This window comes from Meleagris gallopavo, chromosome 6 (genome assembly GCF_000146605.3).
Source record: "Meleagris gallopavo isolate NT-WF06-2002-E0010 breed Aviagen turkey brand Nicholas breeding stock chromosome 6, Turkey_5.1, whole genome shotgun sequence".
NCBI classification, from domain to species: domain Eukaryota; kingdom Metazoa; phylum Chordata; class Aves; order Galliformes; family Phasianidae; genus Meleagris; species Meleagris gallopavo.
This window is the reverse complement of record NC_015016.2, coordinates 41,422,233-41,442,361: the sequence shown is the minus strand read 5'-3', so window position 1 is coordinate 41,442,361 and position 20,129 is coordinate 41,422,233. Positions and strand designations below refer to the sequence as shown.

The window sequence follows — 20,129 nt, the reverse complement described above, 5'->3', positions numbered from 1 at the left end:
GTATAAAAGCAACACTCATGAAATACAGCTGTGAGAAACCCAGCTTATGGACTCAAGAACCCTCTGTGGTCACAGACTAGCTGTGGTTTGATGTTACTTGCTATGGGCTATTACAGCTGTCAGCAAAAAGGCAGTTTAGCTTAACGGGCCTCAGAAGAGTCAGGTAGCCCAAATCATACTCATGAATCCACGATTCTATACTGAGGTTTAAAAAGTGTTTATGAAGAAGAAACATAAACGAATGTACATTATCTTCTCAAACTGGTGGGATTTCTGGATAGTACCAGTGGCATGCATAGAGCCCTGATTAACTGATTAATCTTAGACTCTGTCTCAGAATGGCAGAACAAACACAATAAAGTCTTTAACCACTAGGCATGTCATTTCACATATACAGGGTTAACTTCTGATTTTATGGAAGAAAAACTGTGGTTTTACTGGCTGCTGCCTTGAGCAGCTGAACACAAAAACAGACAAGGGAATTATCTGCACATTATACCAAGAGTTAAATTATCTCCACGCCATCCTAGCTCATCCATACAGATGATCTTTGAGGTACTTTTCAAGCCAGGCCATTCCATGTTGAGACATTTTTAGATTCCCAGGCTAAGGCTAGTCGCATGCTAGTCTCAGAGCCTGGCCAACATAAACCCCAGGATTTCACCCTGTGATTTCTGGAGCAGACGATAAAGCAGGGGAAACCCTGCACAGCTCTTTCAGCAGTAATAATCACATTAATTTACCTTGAATTTTGTCTGATAATTTAGAATCTCTGTGCTCATTTGAAATTTTATGGCAGACAGCTCTTCTTGGCTGGTCTCCTGAAAGCTCTGTGCCTGTTTCTTTGCTGTCTCCAGTTGTGCTTGCAGACTTGGGACAGCTGAGACACATATCTGAGCCTCCTCTAGTTTCTCTTGTAGGTTCCTGTTCTCCTGTCTGAGACTAGAGATGTCATGCTTCAGTTTCTCCTGTTGCGCTGCTGCCTGTTCTTCCAATTCTTTGAGCCTCTCTTTGGCCTGGGCTAACTGCTCTTCTGCATCCACCTTCTCAGAGGACAAGGCACAAATCTGAATACCGAGTTCAGCCATATCTGTGTTGGTCCTATGGAGGAGATCTTTGTTTTCTACATTTTCCATTCTAGCAGCTTCCAAGTACTGCTTAACCTTGGAGAGTTCTTCCTTTAGACTCAGCAAATTATTTTCCAGCTCAGTTTTTTGGAGGGCTACTGTCTCCTGTTCTCTTTCCAGCACTTCTTCTCTTTCTTTGCATTGCACCAGTTCTTGCACATGGTTTCTGTTGAGGGACTCTGTTTGCTCTTTCAGCTGCTGGACAAGCACTTTCTGCTCCCCCAAGACAGTTTCTGTGATTGCCAGCTTACTTTTCAACTGCTCTCTCTCATCAGTGGTCTGCTGAAGCTTGACTCGCAGGTCAAGGAGTTCTGTTTGCAGCCTAGACACTTCATCTCGGTTGACTTGTAGCTGCTCTTCACTTACTGTAAGCCTGGAGGTCAGCTCTTTTGCATCCTTCTCCAGAGAAGCTGCCTGCTGTAGTTGGTGCTTTTCCATTGATTCCTTTTCCGATGTGAGGGATTCAATAAGCTTTGTCTGCTGAAGGCACGTATTTTCAACACTGAGCTTTTCTACCTCAAGAATCTCAGCTTTCTTCCTATGTCTTTCAGCTTCTGCTCTTAGCTGCTCACACTGGAACTCCATGTCTTGTAGCTGTACTTCCTTCTCTGCAAGCTGTGACTGGAGTGACTCCTTGCTCTCCTTCAAAGTGTCTAAGCTTTTTTCTACTTGTAAACTGTGTTGTTTAGCACTCTTCAGCTGTCCTTCAAGTGAGGCATAAGATTCCTTGGTGGTCTCTTCTCTTTCCTTTAATTCTCTATAGTCTGAATGCAGAGCCTCTAATTTCTCCTCCAGAATTTGTCTTTGTCTCCTGGCATTCTGCAAATCTTCATCCAGCTGTTTATTCTGGCTGCGGAGCTTCTTCTCTTTTTCATCAACTGACACAAGGGCATCATCTATCTCACTCTGAAGCTGCTTCTCAGAGGCCCTCAGCCTCGCCACTTCAGCTTCCAGAGAATCTTTAGAGGCTTCCAAATTTTTCAGCTTCTCTTCCATCTTCTTCTTGGACTGCTGCAAATCTGCGTTCTCAGTTTTCAGCTTCCTGCTCTCCTCACTCATTTCATTTACTTCAGAGTTTTGCTGCTTCATCTGATCCTCCAGCTCCTTGACTTTCTGGCTGAGATGCTCTTTCTCATACAAGAGCTTCTGCTTTTGCTTCTCAAGGCTACACACAGTCTCACTCACCTTTTTTAAATGACTCTCCTGTTGTTCAATTTTTTCTGCTTGTGACTGGGCTTCGTCCTTAAGTGCCCCTTCCATCTTACCATACTCCTCCTCGAGTTTCTCTTTTTCTTTCCTTGCCTCCTCAAGATCTTTTTCCAATGACCCCACCTGAGCCAGCGACCCCATTACCTGGGTCTGGAGCTCAGCCATCTCCTTTTCTTTCAGAGTCAGGGCCTTCTGAAGTGCATCCATTTCTTTTTTCGTGGTTTCCAGGCTCCTCAGCAGCTTTTCACTCTCTTCTCTGGAATCAGCAGCAAGGCGATTATATCTGGACTCCAATTCCTTCTGTGCCTCTTCTTTCAGCTGCAGCTGCTCTTTTGCAGTTTTCAGCTGATGTGTATGTTCATCACTAAGTATTTGCATCTCTGCCTTTTCCTTTTCTGTCTGCTGAAGCTTCTCTAATAATGCCTGTATCTGTATGGCAGAGTCACACTGGGCCATAGCTTGCTGTCCTTTTTCCTCTAAGGCAGCATCAACTTTTGCGAGGAGGTTGAGATTCTTCTGTTCTGTGGAACTTAGCTTTGCTTTAAGCTCATCAATGCAAAGCTCCTTCATAGCAACTAAAGCCCTACAGACCTCCAACTCCTCGTTCAACAGCTGCAGTTTTGAGGCATAATCCTCCTTACTGGTTGCCAACTGCGCCAGCTTTGTTGAATACTCCTTCTGCTGCTCCGCGGCATTCAGTTCCAGCGATTGAAGGCATTTCTGCAGGTCATGAACAGTGCTTTGAGTGGAGTGTGAAACCTCACACTGCTTCTGTAACTCTGTGATCATCTTTGTCAGACGGGAGTTCTCCTCACTATAGTTATTGCTCTTCTCTTTTTCTAGCTGCAACTGTTCTTTCTGAAGGCTGACAGCTGCCTGGAGCTCCTGGTTTTCCATTTCTAGCTGCTGAATACTTCTCTGAAGTTCTTTCTGCCTCAGCTCAGCCTGGTCAAGTTCTACACGCATCTCTTCAAAGCCCTCAAAGTGTTCAGCATTTAGTGAGTTATTTGCATCAGGGCTGGAGGGAAACTCTGGAGCCTAAACAAGCAGAATGTGAAAAAAAGATTTTAAAACTTGAAGCAGAGCTGCATTTTTCAAAGAAAAAGACTCAAACATTCCAGAAATCAGGATGGCTTAACTTTTTGCTTTTGTTTTTTGGTGATGACAAGAACACTGAGGAGGTATTGTTATAGTATGTAGCACCTTAACATCTGAACACCTAATTTTTTAAAAATTATTTTGATTTGTTAGTGTAAGGTAAGCTTGCAATGAAGATTAAACCCAGAAAAAAAAAAAAGTAGATCTACCAGCTTCAAGAGGAACTATACATGCTATGTTCAAGTCATAGCAAATTCAGGTTCTTAATGCACAGTGACCTTCCGTGCTGGAGTTGTAAAACTACAAGAGAAGAAGGGGTATGTTTTCACATAAAATAAATGAAAACATACCTATCTTTATGTTGCCTTCTGAATATATCTATTTTTTTCATCTACAAGATTGGCATGCATTTGAATCAGCTACTGGACTGATTTTAATTGCCTTTTATTTAAAGTACTCTTTCTGTAGATTACCATTATGAGTCATAATTATCATAAAACTTCCAATCTCTTTGGAATAATACCATTATTTAAAGATTTCCTTTGCTATACATTTAGTTGTATTTTGCTTACCTGCAAGTAATTGCTCACTAAGCTGCTCATGCTGGAACTGCGACTTGGGGGCTTCCATAAGTATGCTGAAGATCCAAGTGAGGACAGCGTCCTCCTGTTGATCACACAGAGATACAATATGTAAGAGAAGACTAAAGACATCATACGTACACATCTTTCTACTGCTGTGTCTAAGATTTGTCTAGTTATAACTACCATTCATAACTGTGCCTGTTGTCTGGGCTAAAAACCACTGAAGCTGATGGAAAACAAAATAGGAATGTCAAAAGCACCTAGAAAGGATTAGGAGGTTGGTAGCTGTGGCTTCCCATATTCACATGAATCAGTGCAACTTAGCTTTGTGAAATTGTACTACAGTGTGGTGAATGCTCAACCAGACGGTGGCAGCATGCAGCCCTGGAAAACTTCCACTGATAGGCATGGATCTGGATCAAACTTACAAGTTTTTATACTTTCCACTGGTCTGGAAAAATACCAATTTGGTCATTAACTAATTACATAGAGAAAGTGTATACCTGCTCCAACACATCTTTCCTACGTTTAAAAGCAGAAGGTGACAATGTGTTCTTACCTTGCAAATGCTGGCCAAGCAGCATCTAAATCATAGCCTCGTGATGCCAAGTCAAACTGAACATCAGTGAGCTCATAGAGTTGACCCACAATGTCAGAACTCATTTTGGGGTTCAGAAATGGGCTTCGTGCATAGTACCAGTCACTTGAAAACAAAAACAAAAAAACAGAAGTAGTATTCATTCATACATAAAAAAGCAGCAGCAGTTTCACTTGCAAAAAAAAAAAACCCACAACAAAAACAAAAACATCGTTATTCACTCTTACTCAGAAAAAAACTGGCATGATACTTTAAGTATAAACTGAAAGCAATCCTTTGGTACGAATGAAACCAAACAGATTGAATGAAGTTCACAGAAATATCATTAAAGGAGTCCCTGCACAAAACATTTTTTGCTCTAGTGCTTGGGCAAAACACTGACAAGACAAAATACTTACTATACAATGGACAATCACACACTAAATACATAAAGCACACACTTAATATGTCAAGGATAAAGGACAGAAAACAGCATACAAAGTTAAATACATTGTACAACGAGTTGGCTTTTTCTAAAAGCCTTGCAAGTGTCCCTTCCAATTAAGTATAAGCTGTCTTCAGTGTTTGTTGGCTGGAGCAAGCTGTTCCTCTGTCTGACAAGCCAGAATATGTGTAAATGCTTCCTGAAGCTTTGTGCAACACTAGCAAATTAATCCTCCCTTATGATAGACAGTACACAAGATCCAGCCAAGGATCTTCAATGCTTATAAAAATGTCACCTTCAAAGCCCACATATAGATGCATCTATACCATCCACTTTACAAGCATTCAGTTGTAACAACTTTCAGTATTTACCAGTCTAAGATAAGTATGAGCCAGTGACCCAGGCTAGAAGGTCTATTATCCTCTGTATCCTATTACCAGTCCTGTAAGCTAACCATTTGGAAAGGTTTCAATTTCTCTTAGTAGCTACTGGGTCATGTTGCTCGTTCACAGTGAGCAAACAGTTATTAGTTAGCAAGCTACTTTTCTACTCACCTCGTCACCTTGGTGTTCATAAAACACTGCTGTAAGGTATCTGCAAGCCTTTGATGAACGAGGGAGTAACGCAGAAATGCTCTTCCTTTCCCAAGAGATGTTCGTAGCTGGAAGAGAGGAACCACAGAGAGAAACACCTGAATATTGGTTGCAATTATGTAGAGAGGCATGATGAAGACAGTCTACATACATACATACACAAAAAAGACACAACAAGCCACTAGCTGTGAAGGAAGTAATAAGAACTGGCACTGATAGATACATTCTCCTAGTACTGTAATTGGGACAAATCTTTTTGAATGACAGATTTATAATTGTAATCAGCAGTTGTCCATTTTATAATATCAAAACATCACAAGAGCGACAAAATCTTCTAACATACCAAGTACATGAATATGCTAAGGGCAATTCCTGATATAAGGCAAAATCTGAGCGTGCCCACCATATATGGAAGTGATTACTTAAGTAATTTAAGGTGTGTATGGCTGCAGCTGGAAGAGCTTTAGGACTACAGTTCTATGAAGTTCTACATCTTCACAGAACAAAGATGTATATCCCCATGGACACAATAACCTCCCAAATGCAAAAACTCTTTATTAATACTTAGCCCTTAAATTGATAAGATCTAATTTGTCAGACCAAGAACATCTGCATTCAGTTAATCTCTTAAGAAGAATTAAAAAAAAAACAAAACCAAAACTAAACCCCAACACCAGAGCCACTAAAAGAACTCTTTTCTAATTCCCATTGGTTTATCAATTTGAACAGCAATTATTTTTTACGCATGGAAATACTAGAACGAATGTACATGATCAGAGAAGAAGAGGAGGTTGACAAGGAGCTGGTCAAAGATCATTTAGGCAAAATCAGTGCCCACCAATCCATGGGCCTCGATTGGTTTCACCCACGAGCACTGAGAGGGCTGGCTGAAGAGATTGCCAAATCACTCTCTATCACCTCTGCAATCTTATGGAGAATTAAGGAGGTTCCTGAACACTAGAGGATAGCCAATGTCACTTCGATAGTCAAAAAGGACATAAAGGAAAAACCGGACAACTAGAGGCCTGTCAGCCTCACCTCTGTCTCTGGAAAGGTGATGAAGCAACTTGTTCTGGATGCTGTCTCCAAGAAATTGAAAGAAAAGAAGGTTATCAGGATAAGTCAGCATGGATGCACCAAGAGGAAACTGTGCTTGACTAGCTTGGCAGCCTTCTATAATGTAAACACCAGCTAGGTAAATGGCAGGAGTGCAGTGGATGCTGTGTACCTTTATTTCAGCAAAGCATTTGACACTGTTCCCACAACATCCTTGTTATGAAGCACAGGAAGCATGGGGTAGATGAACAGACAGGGAGTTGGACTGAGAACTGGCTGACATGTAGAGCTCAGAAGGTTGTGACCAACAATGCCACCTAGTTGGAGGCCTGTAACTAGCAGAGTTCTCCAAAGGTGCTGGGTCTGGTCTTATTCAATATCTTCATCAATGATCTAGGTGAAGGAACAGAGTATCTCAGCAAATTTCCTGATGACATAAAGCTAGGAGGAGTGGCTGAAACACTGGAAAACTGCGCGGCCACTAGGCAAGACATGGACAGACTGATGAGTGTGGCAGAGAGGAATCTGGTAAACTTCCACAGGAAAAAGTGAAGGGTCCTACACCTGGGAAGGAATAACTGTATCTATCAGTACAGGTTAGGGGATGACCTGCTGGAAACAAGCTCTGAGGAGAAAGACTTGGGGGTCCTAGTGTGCAAGAAAAACTGTTTCAGAGCAGCAGCTGGAAAAACTGTTTCAGAGCAGCAGCTGTGGAGCAAGACAAGCAGCAGACATTTTGCTCTGAAGAGTTTTTTTTCTTGTATTCCCACACTGGTGGATAACAGATGAGGCAGCAGTGTGCCCTTGTGGCCAAGAAAACCAATGGTATATTTGGGTCGTCAAGAAGAGAATGGTCAGGAGGTCAAGGGAGATGATCCTTCCTCTCTACTCCATTCTGGTGAGGCCGCACCTGGAATACCGTGTCCAGTTCTGTGCTCCTCAATTCAAAACAGACAGAGATCTTCTAAGAGACTCAAGCAGAGAGCCATAAACATGATTGGGTGCCTGGAGTACCTCCTGTTCAAAAAAAGGCTGAGAGAGCTGGGACTTTTCAGTCTGGAGAGAAGGCTGAGATGGGACCTCATCACTGTTTGTAAATACCAAAAGTGCAGCAGTCAAGTTGATGAGAGTAGACTTTTTTTGATGGTGTGCAATAATAAAACAAGAGGCAACATGCAGAAACTGGAACATTTCCCATTCCATACAAACACAAGGAAGAAATTCTTTAATGTGAGAGTGACAGAGCACTGGAACAGGCTGCCCAGACAGGTTGTGGAGTCTCCTTCTCTGGAGATATTCAAGATCCATCTGGACACATTGCTGTGCAATGTACTGTAGGTGACCTCCTTTAGCAGGGGGTTGGACTTGAGGTTTTCTAGAGGTCCCTTCCAATCCCTAGAACTCTGTGATTCTGTGAGAAGTAAGAGATGCAGGGAATACAAAGCCTGCTTCTGCTGCAGTACTATGGCTCTGTTTTATATGACTCAAGATAACATTATTTGGAAATGATGCTGTCGTGGAATTGTTGAGAGAATTGGTCAACATGTTGTGAATAGTAACTTGCTAATACAAGTTAGCATTGCTTACAGATAAGAGAACTGAGCACCACTTCTTTTTCCCAAAAGGAAAGTTCTCTCTCAAATGATTCTAAAGACAGAATCAGCATAGAAAGCTTTTCACAGCACTTATTTCACCCAATGATTGAGCTGACGATGTAATGTGGCTGTTAGAAAATTACACTTCTATTACTATTTCTAATAAAGGTTTTTGTCTTGTTCATGTGAGCTTACTCAAAGAAATAATGCCAACCATCCTGAGCCATCATATCATTATTTTTGACATAAAGGAAGAAAATTGAGTCAGAAGATGAAACTCTGCTCTCAGTCATTTCTCTTTAACTCTGCTGACCAACTGAGAACGTCCTAAGAATGTTCAATCATGGTGGTTCTTCTCTCTTACACTTAGACTAAGTCCTTCCGTAAAGTATACTGAAGATACGGGCTCCACCCTTGGCTTATTTTTCATTCATTTTTAGAGAAAATGACACTTATTTAATGAAAAGGCATGGCACAACCAGATACAAATAGAACTACTCATTTGTGTAAGTGGTCTTCAAAATAAATAAAAGACTATCTAATTCTACATAATTTGGTACTCTACCAAAAAGATGTAATCTTGTATTTCCATACTTTACCTGAGAACTTTAAAAAAAAAAAAAGTGCAAATATTTTATCCTATGTTAAAAGCAGTATATTTTATTTCTCTGCTTTCTGAAAAGACACACCAAAACACAAAGCATGTATTGTGATGATTAACTGATACACTTACTTCCGTAATAGACTTGACAAAGCGAATTCCATCATTAGCTCCTTTGACTTTTGCCAGACAGTCACAGAAATAATCCCAGTAGTCTTTTCTGTTCCCCAGCAATGTGCTTTTTTCTTTCTGGTCAAACTTAAGCAAGGAAAACAAAAAGCAATGAACAAAACTTAAACATAAATATACTTACATATATATACTGTGGAATTCCACTCCCTTCTGACCAGTATCTGTGTTCAGAGCTCCTCTTAAGTTTTAGACAATGTATTCACAAAGTACAGTTTCTAAACATGCTTTACAGACAGTAACAGACAGTAAAGTTCTTGATTAAGTTTAAATAAAATGGCCATTAAAAATTGTTCAAATAAAGTTTAGCAGCAGTTATAGGAGGTGCTCAAGGGCAAGGAATTGACAGTCGGTTGCTGAGAGCCCTTCAATCAAGTGTGGCAGTATCACACATGCACCTACCAGAACCAGCTGCAAAATCACACTCAGAGCAGTCATGCAGTGAGGGTACAGACCACAGCTTGGAGCATTCAAATCCCAAAGGGTTTCTTCAGCACCTGCTGAAGCCTCTCAACCCAATTAGAACTACCTTGCCTAGATCAAGGCTAGTTTAGCATGTCTGTGTTTCTGTCAGTGGCACGATTGCAGTGTATGTGTACCCAGACAATGCAAACTTAATTTCACCTTGCCCAGCAATGTCCCCTTTCACTGAAATTTTAGCCCATAAGCAGCATTTCAGATTAAAAATCAGCCTTTTGCATTAAGATTTTCATACAATAAAAATGAAATTCTGCAATGAAATTGCTAAAAATGCTGTAAATGACTCGTGCCTCTGTATTTGCATTATCGACTGTCTACTACTATTTATTTTGCATTAATATGTTGTCAAGATGACATTACTACAATTTTTTCATGATAATTTAGAAGTGTACATCTTCAAAGTCAAGCTCAAATCCTTCAGATCAATAGAAAAATGCCTTATATTCTTCAATCAGCCTGTCAGCATTGCCTTTTGATTATAGTTATTTGATCTCACTCAGAATAGATACAATAAGCTGCACACATCAGCCAGTCCTGAAAAAAAAAGATTCAAATGGAAACTTATGATCATTTCAGTTAAACCCTAAGTACTAACAAGGCAATAAAAGAAAATAAGGCCTCGCTTTGATGGTTGATTATAAATGACACATATCACTTTTTACCTGTAGAAGATATTCAAGCTTGTAGGAGAATTTTTGCAAGTTGACACTGTCATCTGTGATTGGTTCCCCTCCTTCTTTAAATTCTTTACTTAATTCAGCCACAGCATCTTAAAACAAGACACCAAAATGATTAACTAATGTAAGAAATATATAACAGTGAATTCATAGGCAAGTAAGTAAATAAGTTTTCTTCCTGGATATCGTGAACACGTATTTAGTTTCAGCTCAGATGTCTTAATCACAGTGCAAAAGGCTTGCTGATGTGCTTGCAATTTAATACCACACATAACAAAAACTAGAGCTCAAGTTTTGTCAGTCTGGCATACTGACTTACTATTTTATACTTAAAAAGAGCAAAACCTCTTCCTTACACTTACCAAAGAAGCAGTATCAGATAACTGCTAACTGGTTGTTCAGCAGAAGAAGGAAATACATTTTCACTGTCTCATGTGCACATTAAGGTTCTGCTATTGCCACATGCCAAACAGAATTCTGATTAGAAACAACAAAGCATGTAATCTGCTAAAGGGGATCAGTAAAACGAGAACAGTTGTTCAGTCAGCACATTTATCTTCTCCATGCAATATTCAGGAAGCTTCAGCTTGTGCTGCTTACAAAACACAAATGGGAAAAGAATGTACATAAAAATAAGCAAACAGCAACTCCTCTCACCTAAAACCTACTCCCATGAGAGGGTGAGGAAATCTCAAGTCAAAGCAAATTGCCGTGTCCTTGGATGCACTATTCCCCAAAGTGTACAATTCTCAGCACTAGAAATTAGTGATTTTGAATGTGCTCTCCACATGACTTTGTACTCCTTTTGGATGCCTGACTGAGCCTTAGCACCCAGTCCCATTAGATCCACTTTGCAAATTAAAATTTATTGTTAGCAAGCATGTAGATTTCCTTTTTATGCTACAGGAAGATTTTGATTCCCAGCTTTGGTGCATATTACACCTTATTTTTAATACATATGAAAAAGAAAAATATTCAGATCTTGGTATAGGCAGCTGATTAGGACAGAGACAGAGCAGAAAAACGGTTATGGATCTGCTTGCTGCCAATTTTGCCTATAGTAGAGCTGTAGAAAAATGAGATTGGCTACTGCTAGTGGAGGACAAAGCAAATGCACAGAAAGCATGTAGCTCTAGCTACATGGAGCAGATCCAGCTGTCCAGTACTCTCCCTCTGGATCTCCATTCCCACTTTGGGCTGCCCTTCTTGTTTTTTTAGCCCTCCCATATGAGGAGCAACTCAACACCAGCTTTCCATCAAGGGATGGCATAAAAATCAGACCTCCTTTTCATTCTCACATGAAGTCTTATAACTTGGCTCTACTCATGCAAACATGTTCTAGCTCACACCACGCAACAGAATAATTTTAATTTCTACTTTTTTTTTGGTAATTGTAAGGCTTATTTATAATCTTATTTAAATACGCAGAATTCCAGAATTTAGGATTTTGAAAAAGGTACAGCACCTCTTCCACAAAATATCAGTCGCAACTATAATGAGCACCTAGCATACCATGACTATGTTATTAAACTGCTGCACAGACGCACAATGCAATCAAAAACACAGCTGCTCTGTTACCTAAAACATGGAGGATGTTTCAGTATGTCAGTATACCTTGCAAGTCCCTGATAATTCGCTGCAGTTGGCTTTCACCAGTAGCTGCCTCCATCTTGAAAACCAAAGGGGCTCCCCTTCTGGGCTGTTAATCTTTTCTTCCATCTAGGTAACAACAGCAAAGTTCATATTCTTGATGATCATTGGACTGATGAAGATTATTCTTCTCTGAGAAACCTGCAATTCTGTAAAAAATGCAAGACTTTATCACCTCAAATGAGCAGAACATAGATGCTTTGGAATTTAAATCCCATTTAGGAATAAATTCTCAGAGTGTCAACTCTTTTTCAGGAACCTTCTCAATATTTCTTTCTAGATTTCACTTTCCTTTTCAGTTATTTCTGTTTCCACCTTTCAAAACTACCAAGCAAACCTCAGAGAGCAGTTTTCTCTCGTTGCAGTTACAACACAGTCCTATAGCTCAGATCAGGCTGGCATTTCACACAACTGATCTCGTGACCCTGAGGAAGGTTCTGATGACACGGGACTTTCCCTGCAAAAATCCTCTGCCTGACCTTCCCTACAGCCTGCAGAATTACAAGACACAACACCACTGCCATCACAGGGAACCTCCCAAGATGCAGAGCAGGCACAGATCAAGGTGTCCAAAAATGATACATCATGATCTTCTGGCATTGGAGAATGTTTTTTTTTAATTATAATAAGAGCTACTACTTGGGATGGTTTTATCAGGAGAAACAATCCTCATCCCTGCCTCAGAACCCACTGTTCCCGACATGCGTAAGAGGATACCACTTTATTTTAAGCTCTGCTACAGCATCCCTGGCTGGATAAAGATACCTTATGCATTAGAACATCCACTTCCCTTGTTCAAAACAATGATGAGTAAGTTATACCTAGCACTTGTAGAGAAATTTCGTTACTTAAAATAAATGAATTAAAAATCAACTAAAAGCCTCAAGCACTTTAGTAAAACAACCATGCCTGGTTACCCAACTTTTCAAACAATCACGGGAACAACCACTCCAAAAAGCCACCTGGGGATCTTACCAAGTATCATGTCTTCATAAGTTGTTCAGAATCCTACCTGCAATGGTACTGCCAAATTTTCAAGCGAGCACAACATCAGAAGTACTGAACCTTTAGAAAAATTGCAGGTAAACTTCTGTGGTTTTATTAGCATTCGAACTGAGCTATAATGAAATCAAGTTGCAATTAAAAGCTGAAAAGCTTTTGAAATATGAATGTGATTACATCAAGCGATCCTACTTCCTTTCTCATCTCTTTCTTTCACATCCAAATTAACTACATTGGCAGTGCTCAAGCAGGTCTCTGAATGGATCAAAAGAAACACTCTTCTGTGCTACCTAACATGGTGCTGTTTGGAAATGATGCGACTGTATTCTCTTCTTTTTGATACAAGGTAGAGGTGGCTCATAGCAAACCTTAAAGCCAACCTTGACAGAAGGTAGAAACCTTCAAAATACTAAGTTTTTCCACATGCAATCTAAACAGGACACCAAAAACAATTTTATCATATATACAATATTCCTATCTTGATTCTACTTAGAGATCATGTCAAGTATGCAATTTCCTGGCAACTTGCTGAGTTTAGGTAGCAATGAAAAAAGGCAAGAATAACAAACCCAGTGAGTCAACATTTCCTCTTCCAGTATCAGCCTTATCTGTTCAGTCTGACAACTGTTAGAGAAAGGAGCATAAGTAAGAAGAAAAGACTGCAACGTGGGTGATGGCAAACCAAAAGGTATGGCCAAATGCTCTCCATCACACAATGGGAGAAAAGAGCAAGGGCAAGAAGGAGTGTCTGGCTTGTCCTTCGTGAGGGTACTTTTCAGCCTGGGCTATTGCACAAGGAGAATGTGCCAACATTTTTCTAACTGCCTTCTTCTCTGCTAAACAGGGAGAAAGGTGCATCTCCTACCCATGGTCCTTCCAGAGATGTGCTTAGAAAACAACACATTCCACAGAAGGGTGCAGAGTTCTCACCTCCCATCAGCAAGGAAAGCTGACAATGTACCTTATCTTGTTTCCTGCTTCAAAATAGGAAGAGCATCTGTAAATACCTGGTCTAGTCCTTTTTGATCAGAGAACACTTTGCGCAGAATTGTTTAGGGCATAACCCTGTGGTCATCATCTCAGAGGACCAAGCATTTCCTATTCTATTTTTGTATGTCAGTAATTATTTGCCCCGTCAGAGCAGCATAATATACGTGTGAGGCACAAGTGACCTGCTTTGGGTCAAAAGCTTTTTAGGTGACGTATCACCACCTCTTACATAATAGCATCTGACTAAGGCCAAGGGCACTAACTTGCAGAACAGTGCTGGGTTGTAGAGGACTCAGAGGAGCTGCACCACGGAGCAGACACAGAGTATGGCAGGGAAGGGAAGAGAAGGTATGTCACTAGTCCCCTGGGCTGTGCCTGCTGATATCTGAGGATGGTTATTCTGTCTCCCGCCAGCTTAAGTATCCGTGTGGAGGTAACAATCTTCTTTGCAGAGGAGGATGTCCTGGAGATTAAGGAAAGAAGCAGAAAGGAAACAACCCACTCACAGGAAAAGATTTAGCTGAAGGGGAGAGGGACACAGAAGAAGCCACAAGCAAAACTTAATGACCACAATTAAATTGCTTAGTGGTGTAGCTAGTGGACCTACTTTTACTCTGATTTCTTGAAATCTCTCCTAGTATTACTGTGGGCATGTCTATATCTCCAGAAGCTACATTTTTTTTTAATTCACTGGTCACTTTTATTCACTCTTGGCAGAAGATAGCAGTCTTCAAAATATTACTCACCTCCATGTGCACTCAAACCAAGAGGCTGGGAGGAACTGAGTAAGCAGAGTTTCTCTTCCCTGGCTAAGAGGCTGCCTGTTACTTTGGTTACAGCCTGACGTCAGAGAATCCCTACCTCAGTTGAGTTATTTTCAACATAATACCAAGAGCAGAGCTAACATGGAGGTCCTAGGGTAATCTAGATTAAAAGTAAATCAAATCTGCAAGACAAATTCATTGGAAACCAAACTCTACTACTCCCAACTTTTCAGGGAAATGTCTTATGCTAACTAATCATTCTGATCTAGCCATTCCAAACAAGGGCCCTTCATCACATCTCCCTTACAGAGATTGTCTTTACAGAGATCACAAGATCTTCAGTTATTTGGTGTCTGCAATTCTATACCTGTTACTCAGAAATACTGTATGAAACAAAACAGGAAAGTGCTGACACTGAGCCAAATTCTATGTCTATGAGTCACATTAATTTTAACTGTGTTATTCCCTTGTGTAATGCGTGCATGAATTGTCCCAGAAAAGCAAATACTGACCAATGATTGTGGGAATATATTCCAATGCCTCTGGAATATAACAGAGGAAAACAAACTACATGCAATGGCTATGAGATACACAGATTAAAGAACACAGCATAGAAATATCACAAAGACAAGAGAAGAACTGGGAAAAGAAAGTCTACTCCTCAGGACAGCAGTACTGTTGATTTAGGTTAGTAATTTCATTCCAGTAATTGCCTGGAAAAATTATTTTGATTTGCAAGAAATATGTAGTCCCAGTGGATTTCACTGTAGCTGAGCTGCTAGCTTTTCTCAGTTGATACTACACAGGCACCTGCACGCCCATCACGCTGAAGAGCTGTTTGCAGCAAAGAAGAGCCTGAGGTGAACTGCAGAACAGGCAGCATGACTCTGCTCTCAAGCATACATAAATGCAACTCAGCTGGGAAGCTCAACCCTTTGTGCTTCAGTACCACATAAAGATACGTGGCTGCTAAAAAGGCACGCTGGACTACATTGGATTGGATGACTAAAATCAAAAGGCAGGCAGAGCCTGAATGCCAGCTGAAGTTTCTGAGTTTTGAAATTAGGTTCCATTCTGAGAAGTGAAATTCTCTTTTTAAGTGAATCTTCCCCCTTCATTTTCTACACCAACAAACCTTCACCTTTCAGTTAGAAAAATATGTTTTTTAGACAATATTTTATTATTTTTTACTTCTTCTAGTACTACAAACAGGCTGCAGGAGAATACACTGCAAACCTATGCTGGATTCCTGCTGCCACCATACATGAAAACCTTGTTCTGAAGTGTTTGGACATATAAACATATAGTAGTAACGAGCATCTTGAAGGAAATGCACATCCAGAAAAAAAAGTCACAGAGTATCAAAGCATAGCAGAAAGGAGTGATGAGGTGAAATACACAAAACCACTCATATTTTGCAAAGTAGTCAGGGCTCCTTACATTAAAGCCCAATTGTGGGTAGGCCCTCGCACTCCAAAGATATTTTCAGTTTACAACTCAAATTAATGGCATTCCTAAAATACTGTTTGCTGTCAGGACAGCCACCAGTGAATGATATGTATGATCTCTGTGCAAACACCATGCTATGGACAACTGACCTGCATTCCCTATTTTACTCCTTGTATTTGAGAATGGTTCTTAGAAAACAAACACACAAACAACACACCTGAGTTTACCAGTGGCATTAAAAGAACTCCATAAGATAGTAAACTTTAACCCTTAGTAGGGAAAGCTAGCAACTATAGCAACTTCTTTTAACATTACACCTGCCAAATCAGGCCTCTAAGGCTTCATGTAACCCTGTGTAAAACATCACACCAACAAACAGGACGGATGTGTTAGGCCAGGGACAGTTTCCTAAGGTGGAGACTACAGTGTATTGCCTCTGATACTCCTCACACTGGTAACTGATGAGCAGTGTGAATTCAAATGACTGCTTTCAGAAGCTACAAAACAAGGATGTGCTTGTGTTTATCTCACAAAGACAACTTGTTTCATGATGGGAGAAATCGGTTTTTTGAGGAAGCAGTCAGTTCATAAAGAGAAGAATGCTCCTCTGATAACAGGAATTGCACTAGTATCGCTTTCATACAAGCTCATCTGCCCTTTCTCTCCCTAAGGCATGTCACATCTCATCCCATGTCAGGAAAGCTATGCCATGCTGACGAGCACCCCTAAATTAACCATACCCATACCATGGCCTCTCCTCAGCTGCTCCAAACCTATTTCATGGGGAAATGCATCCCTCCCACCTCAACTGGTGAGCTGAAAAGACAAGTACCATTCAAAAGTGAAAAGATTTTTCCCCCTTTACAGTTGCATTCTTCCAAGCCACTCTTCCTCCCCATAACTCACCCAACTACTGAGATCTCTCTTACACATTCTTCAAGCCAGGCACCACATGCTCAGATAATACTCAGGGGAGCATCACAAAGATACCTGTAGAATTAGAAAGAGTAGAGGACTTCCAGCTGCAGAGGAGTGCTAGTGATTCATGATGCTCAACTTGTTCACCATATAAGCCTGGAGCCTTCAAAAAATCTCATTTTCAAGTCACCAAAGTTGGTCTCTGAGAAACGGATGCCATATTAACATCCTCAGCAAGCCTGGCCTGACCAACAGGGCTCAGGCACCTCTCAGACTTTAGGAGTGTTAAAAACAGCAACGATCACATCACAACTCTGAACTGCCTCCATTCGAATGGGGGCTTGGCTCACCAGGATTTTTTACCTTGGTATCTACTGCTCCACGCTGTGCCTCCAAGCAGAGATTTCAGACGCACTTAAAAAGGCTGCCTCCAACTAATAGCTCTGGGAAGCGTGGCAGCTGGATGTTGAGAACAGTCCACATGTAGCACTCCACCTGTCCTCCATCCAGTCAACAGGAGCGGTAGCTCCTTAGGGCAACTCCTCACCTATGTAGTTCCCAGAGAATGAGCAACAAGCAATGCTAAAAATTACAGGTTTTGGACATGCAAATGCAGATCAAACAGGAGGTAAGCACATCAAGCAAAAACCAGGCTAAAACAATTGAGGCTGACTGGTTGCTGGGTGAATCATTCTACCCTTGGGCCAATAGCAAAGATTCCTGCCTTCTTTCCTCTGCAGCAGGAAACACTGAGCATTTCCTCTCTCCCCATTTTCTCCAGTTTCCCAGTTGTGGTCATCATTCTGGGGGAGAAGGAGGAACTGCAAACCTCAAAGACTTAGGAAGCCTTTGGAAGAGAAACCTGTAGAATACTGTAACCATCACACCTGCTGGGAACAGGCAGGCTCACAGATGCCAAGCCCAGAGGTGACAAGTTATTCAAGGAGAGACTGATCCAACCTGTTTACTTTCAAAATCTACGCTGGCTCGCAGCAGTAAAGAGACCTTTTATGGGTCCATCTTCCTTCCCAGTAGGAAATTAAATGTCATGGTGGACACGTGCAGGCTAACAAACATCTCTGCTTAGGTCACTATTCCATCAGTAAATAAAGAACACTGTGATGGACTAAGATATCAAATTAACAAGAGGGTGTAACAGTAAAGGTGCTGTGCAGGTTTCACAGGGTTTCCGTGCATTATGAGGCTGAGAGTGTGTGCATGTCAATTCCCATTCCTTCTATCAGTGTTACAGAATGCGAAGCCTTCTGAGTATGTCTGAACAACAAACTTCAAATTACTACTAGTATGCCACTAATATGCCACTATTCAAGCAACCATCACTCTCTGGAGAAATTGGAATTGCTGCACAAAAACATGAGAAGAAAACAGACTAGATTCAAACTGCTAAAAATATATATATTTGCATTGGCAAAACCAAACGAATATAAACGCAGTACGTAAAGATACAAAAATAACAACATGTAATAATAAAACCACTTAGGGTTCTTACAATCTCTTCTGGTTCAATAATCTAAACAATACCTAAAAAATACCAGAGGGCTCAATGTTCATTCCATGAAGGGCTAACTATAATTTCTAAAGCAAATAACTTCTAATAAATTCTAAAACAAATAACAATCCAAGCTATAAATAATTTTCAGCACTGCCTTTCCTTCAGTCCTACAGAAATTTGGTAATTTCTGTAATTTTACAAACACTCTTTAAAATGTATTTTTAATAGTTTTCACTCCCCTCAGGTCTCAATCTCTCCCCTAGTCTTAGCAGAATGTGGCTAAGGGCATGAGGACAAATTCCCATTCCTTTTATGTAATGGTCTGACAGCAGAGAGAGGGACTGCAAATATAATAACCCCTTTCATTATTGTCAGGTGCTGTACAAAAGAGGCTCCTGTGTAAAAGAAAATCAGGCTTCATAACAAACTAACTGGCCCTTCAGAAGAAGTAGTGAAACCATGTTCACACAAAACACTGCTGTATATATGTACTAGGACAGGAGAAAAAAGGAAAACCAGCTTGCATGTTTTCCACCATAGGTAACGTAGATACGACTTTTGAACAGCAGTGCAGCCTGTCTTCTAAACACTAATGTTTGGAAACATTGTTTGGAACATCTGGAACATCTTCTAAATTTAAGCACACCCACAAGGATCCTTGGAAGACGTGAAGAAATTAATGCCCTTCACGCAATATCTGGAATGTACAACATGCACTGTTGTTGGAAGACAATGTGTTTTCTTGCTGCACTCCTGCTACATAACAATCAGAACTGACAACAAGAAAAACACCAACAGAAGACTCGTTGCCATGTTACTGGCAAGAACGAGTCCAGGCTCTACCCTGGATGTTTAACTGCAGTCTGCCTCCATCAGAGCTGAATAAAACCAAACAGCCACTTTCACTATTTAGAATGTGAAGGCAGAACGCCTGCTGCTCTTTCTCCTTTGTTTACACTTGGGAAGTAACTCGGTGCGCAGGGAGAGGCCGAGGAGGAGCGTGGCAGCTACAGCCGACCAACTCCGTACGCCAAACAAACCTTTGCGCCGACAAAAACCAGCCGACAGCCCACATAGCAAACAGGCAGCGCCCCACGTTCCTCGGCCGTCAGCTGGGGCAGCAGCGTGCCCACCAGCCCGCAAACTGCACAGCCTTTCTGCGCACTGACTCACCGGGCGCTCACGCCTTTCGCCAAAGCCTCGCTTATTCTCCTTGCCGCCTGTTGCACAACGTACAGGGAGGAGGGCCGGCTGCGATCCTGGCACCTGGTCCAGAGACAGACCCGTCCGGCAAAACTCCCCCTGTCATCCGACAGAGATTTGCCGACACAAGGGCGAGCGGGATTAGGGCCGGGCAAATATTTGCGTGTCAGCACTGCGCGCCCGGTGAGGCACCGCGCGGGCCGGTGTTTGGTTTCTATCCCGGCCCCGTGACTCTGCTCCTCCGGGAGCAGCGGTGCTCGGCCAGGGGAACGGCAGGGCCTGCTTGGGGGTGGCATTTAGGGGCGACGAGACGGAGGTGTTTACGCTGGAACGAATCACGGCTCGGAGGGTACGCCGACGGCACCCCGGGCAGCCGGGCCAGACTGCGGTCCCCGCCCGTACCGGGCCG

At 41.5% G+C, this 20,129-nt stretch overlaps 1 protein-coding gene across 2 annotated transcripts in view; it reads right to left on the bottom strand.

The window, feature by feature from the left end:
* The window catches only part of FYCO1 (FYVE and coiled-coil domain autophagy adaptor 1), a 34,519-nt gene extending 14,675 nt beyond the window's left edge, over positions 1 to 19,844 (bottom strand). Inside the window, exons 1-8 of one of the 2 annotated variants that reach the window (XM_010712950.3) lie at positions 19,691 to 19,844; positions 11,846 to 12,030; positions 10,217 to 10,323; positions 9,018 to 9,143; positions 5,595 to 5,701; positions 4,578 to 4,721; positions 4,007 to 4,100; positions 744 to 3,374 (exon numbers count right to left, since the gene is read on the bottom strand). In XM_010712950.3, the coding sequence (XP_010711252.1) occupies positions 744 to 3,374; positions 4,007 to 4,100; positions 4,578 to 4,721; positions 5,595 to 5,701; positions 9,018 to 9,143; positions 10,217 to 10,323; positions 11,846 to 11,900 (3,264 nt within the window). In that variant the 5' untranslated portion in view covers positions 11,901 to 12,030; positions 19,691 to 19,844. The remainder of the gene's footprint in view (positions 1 to 743; positions 3,375 to 4,006; positions 4,101 to 4,577; positions 4,722 to 5,594; positions 5,702 to 9,017; positions 9,144 to 10,216; positions 10,324 to 11,845; positions 12,031 to 19,690) is intronic. The other variant, XM_010712951.3, reaches the window with a different exon arrangement.
* Between the last annotated feature and the right edge of the window lie 285 nt (positions 19,845 to 20,129).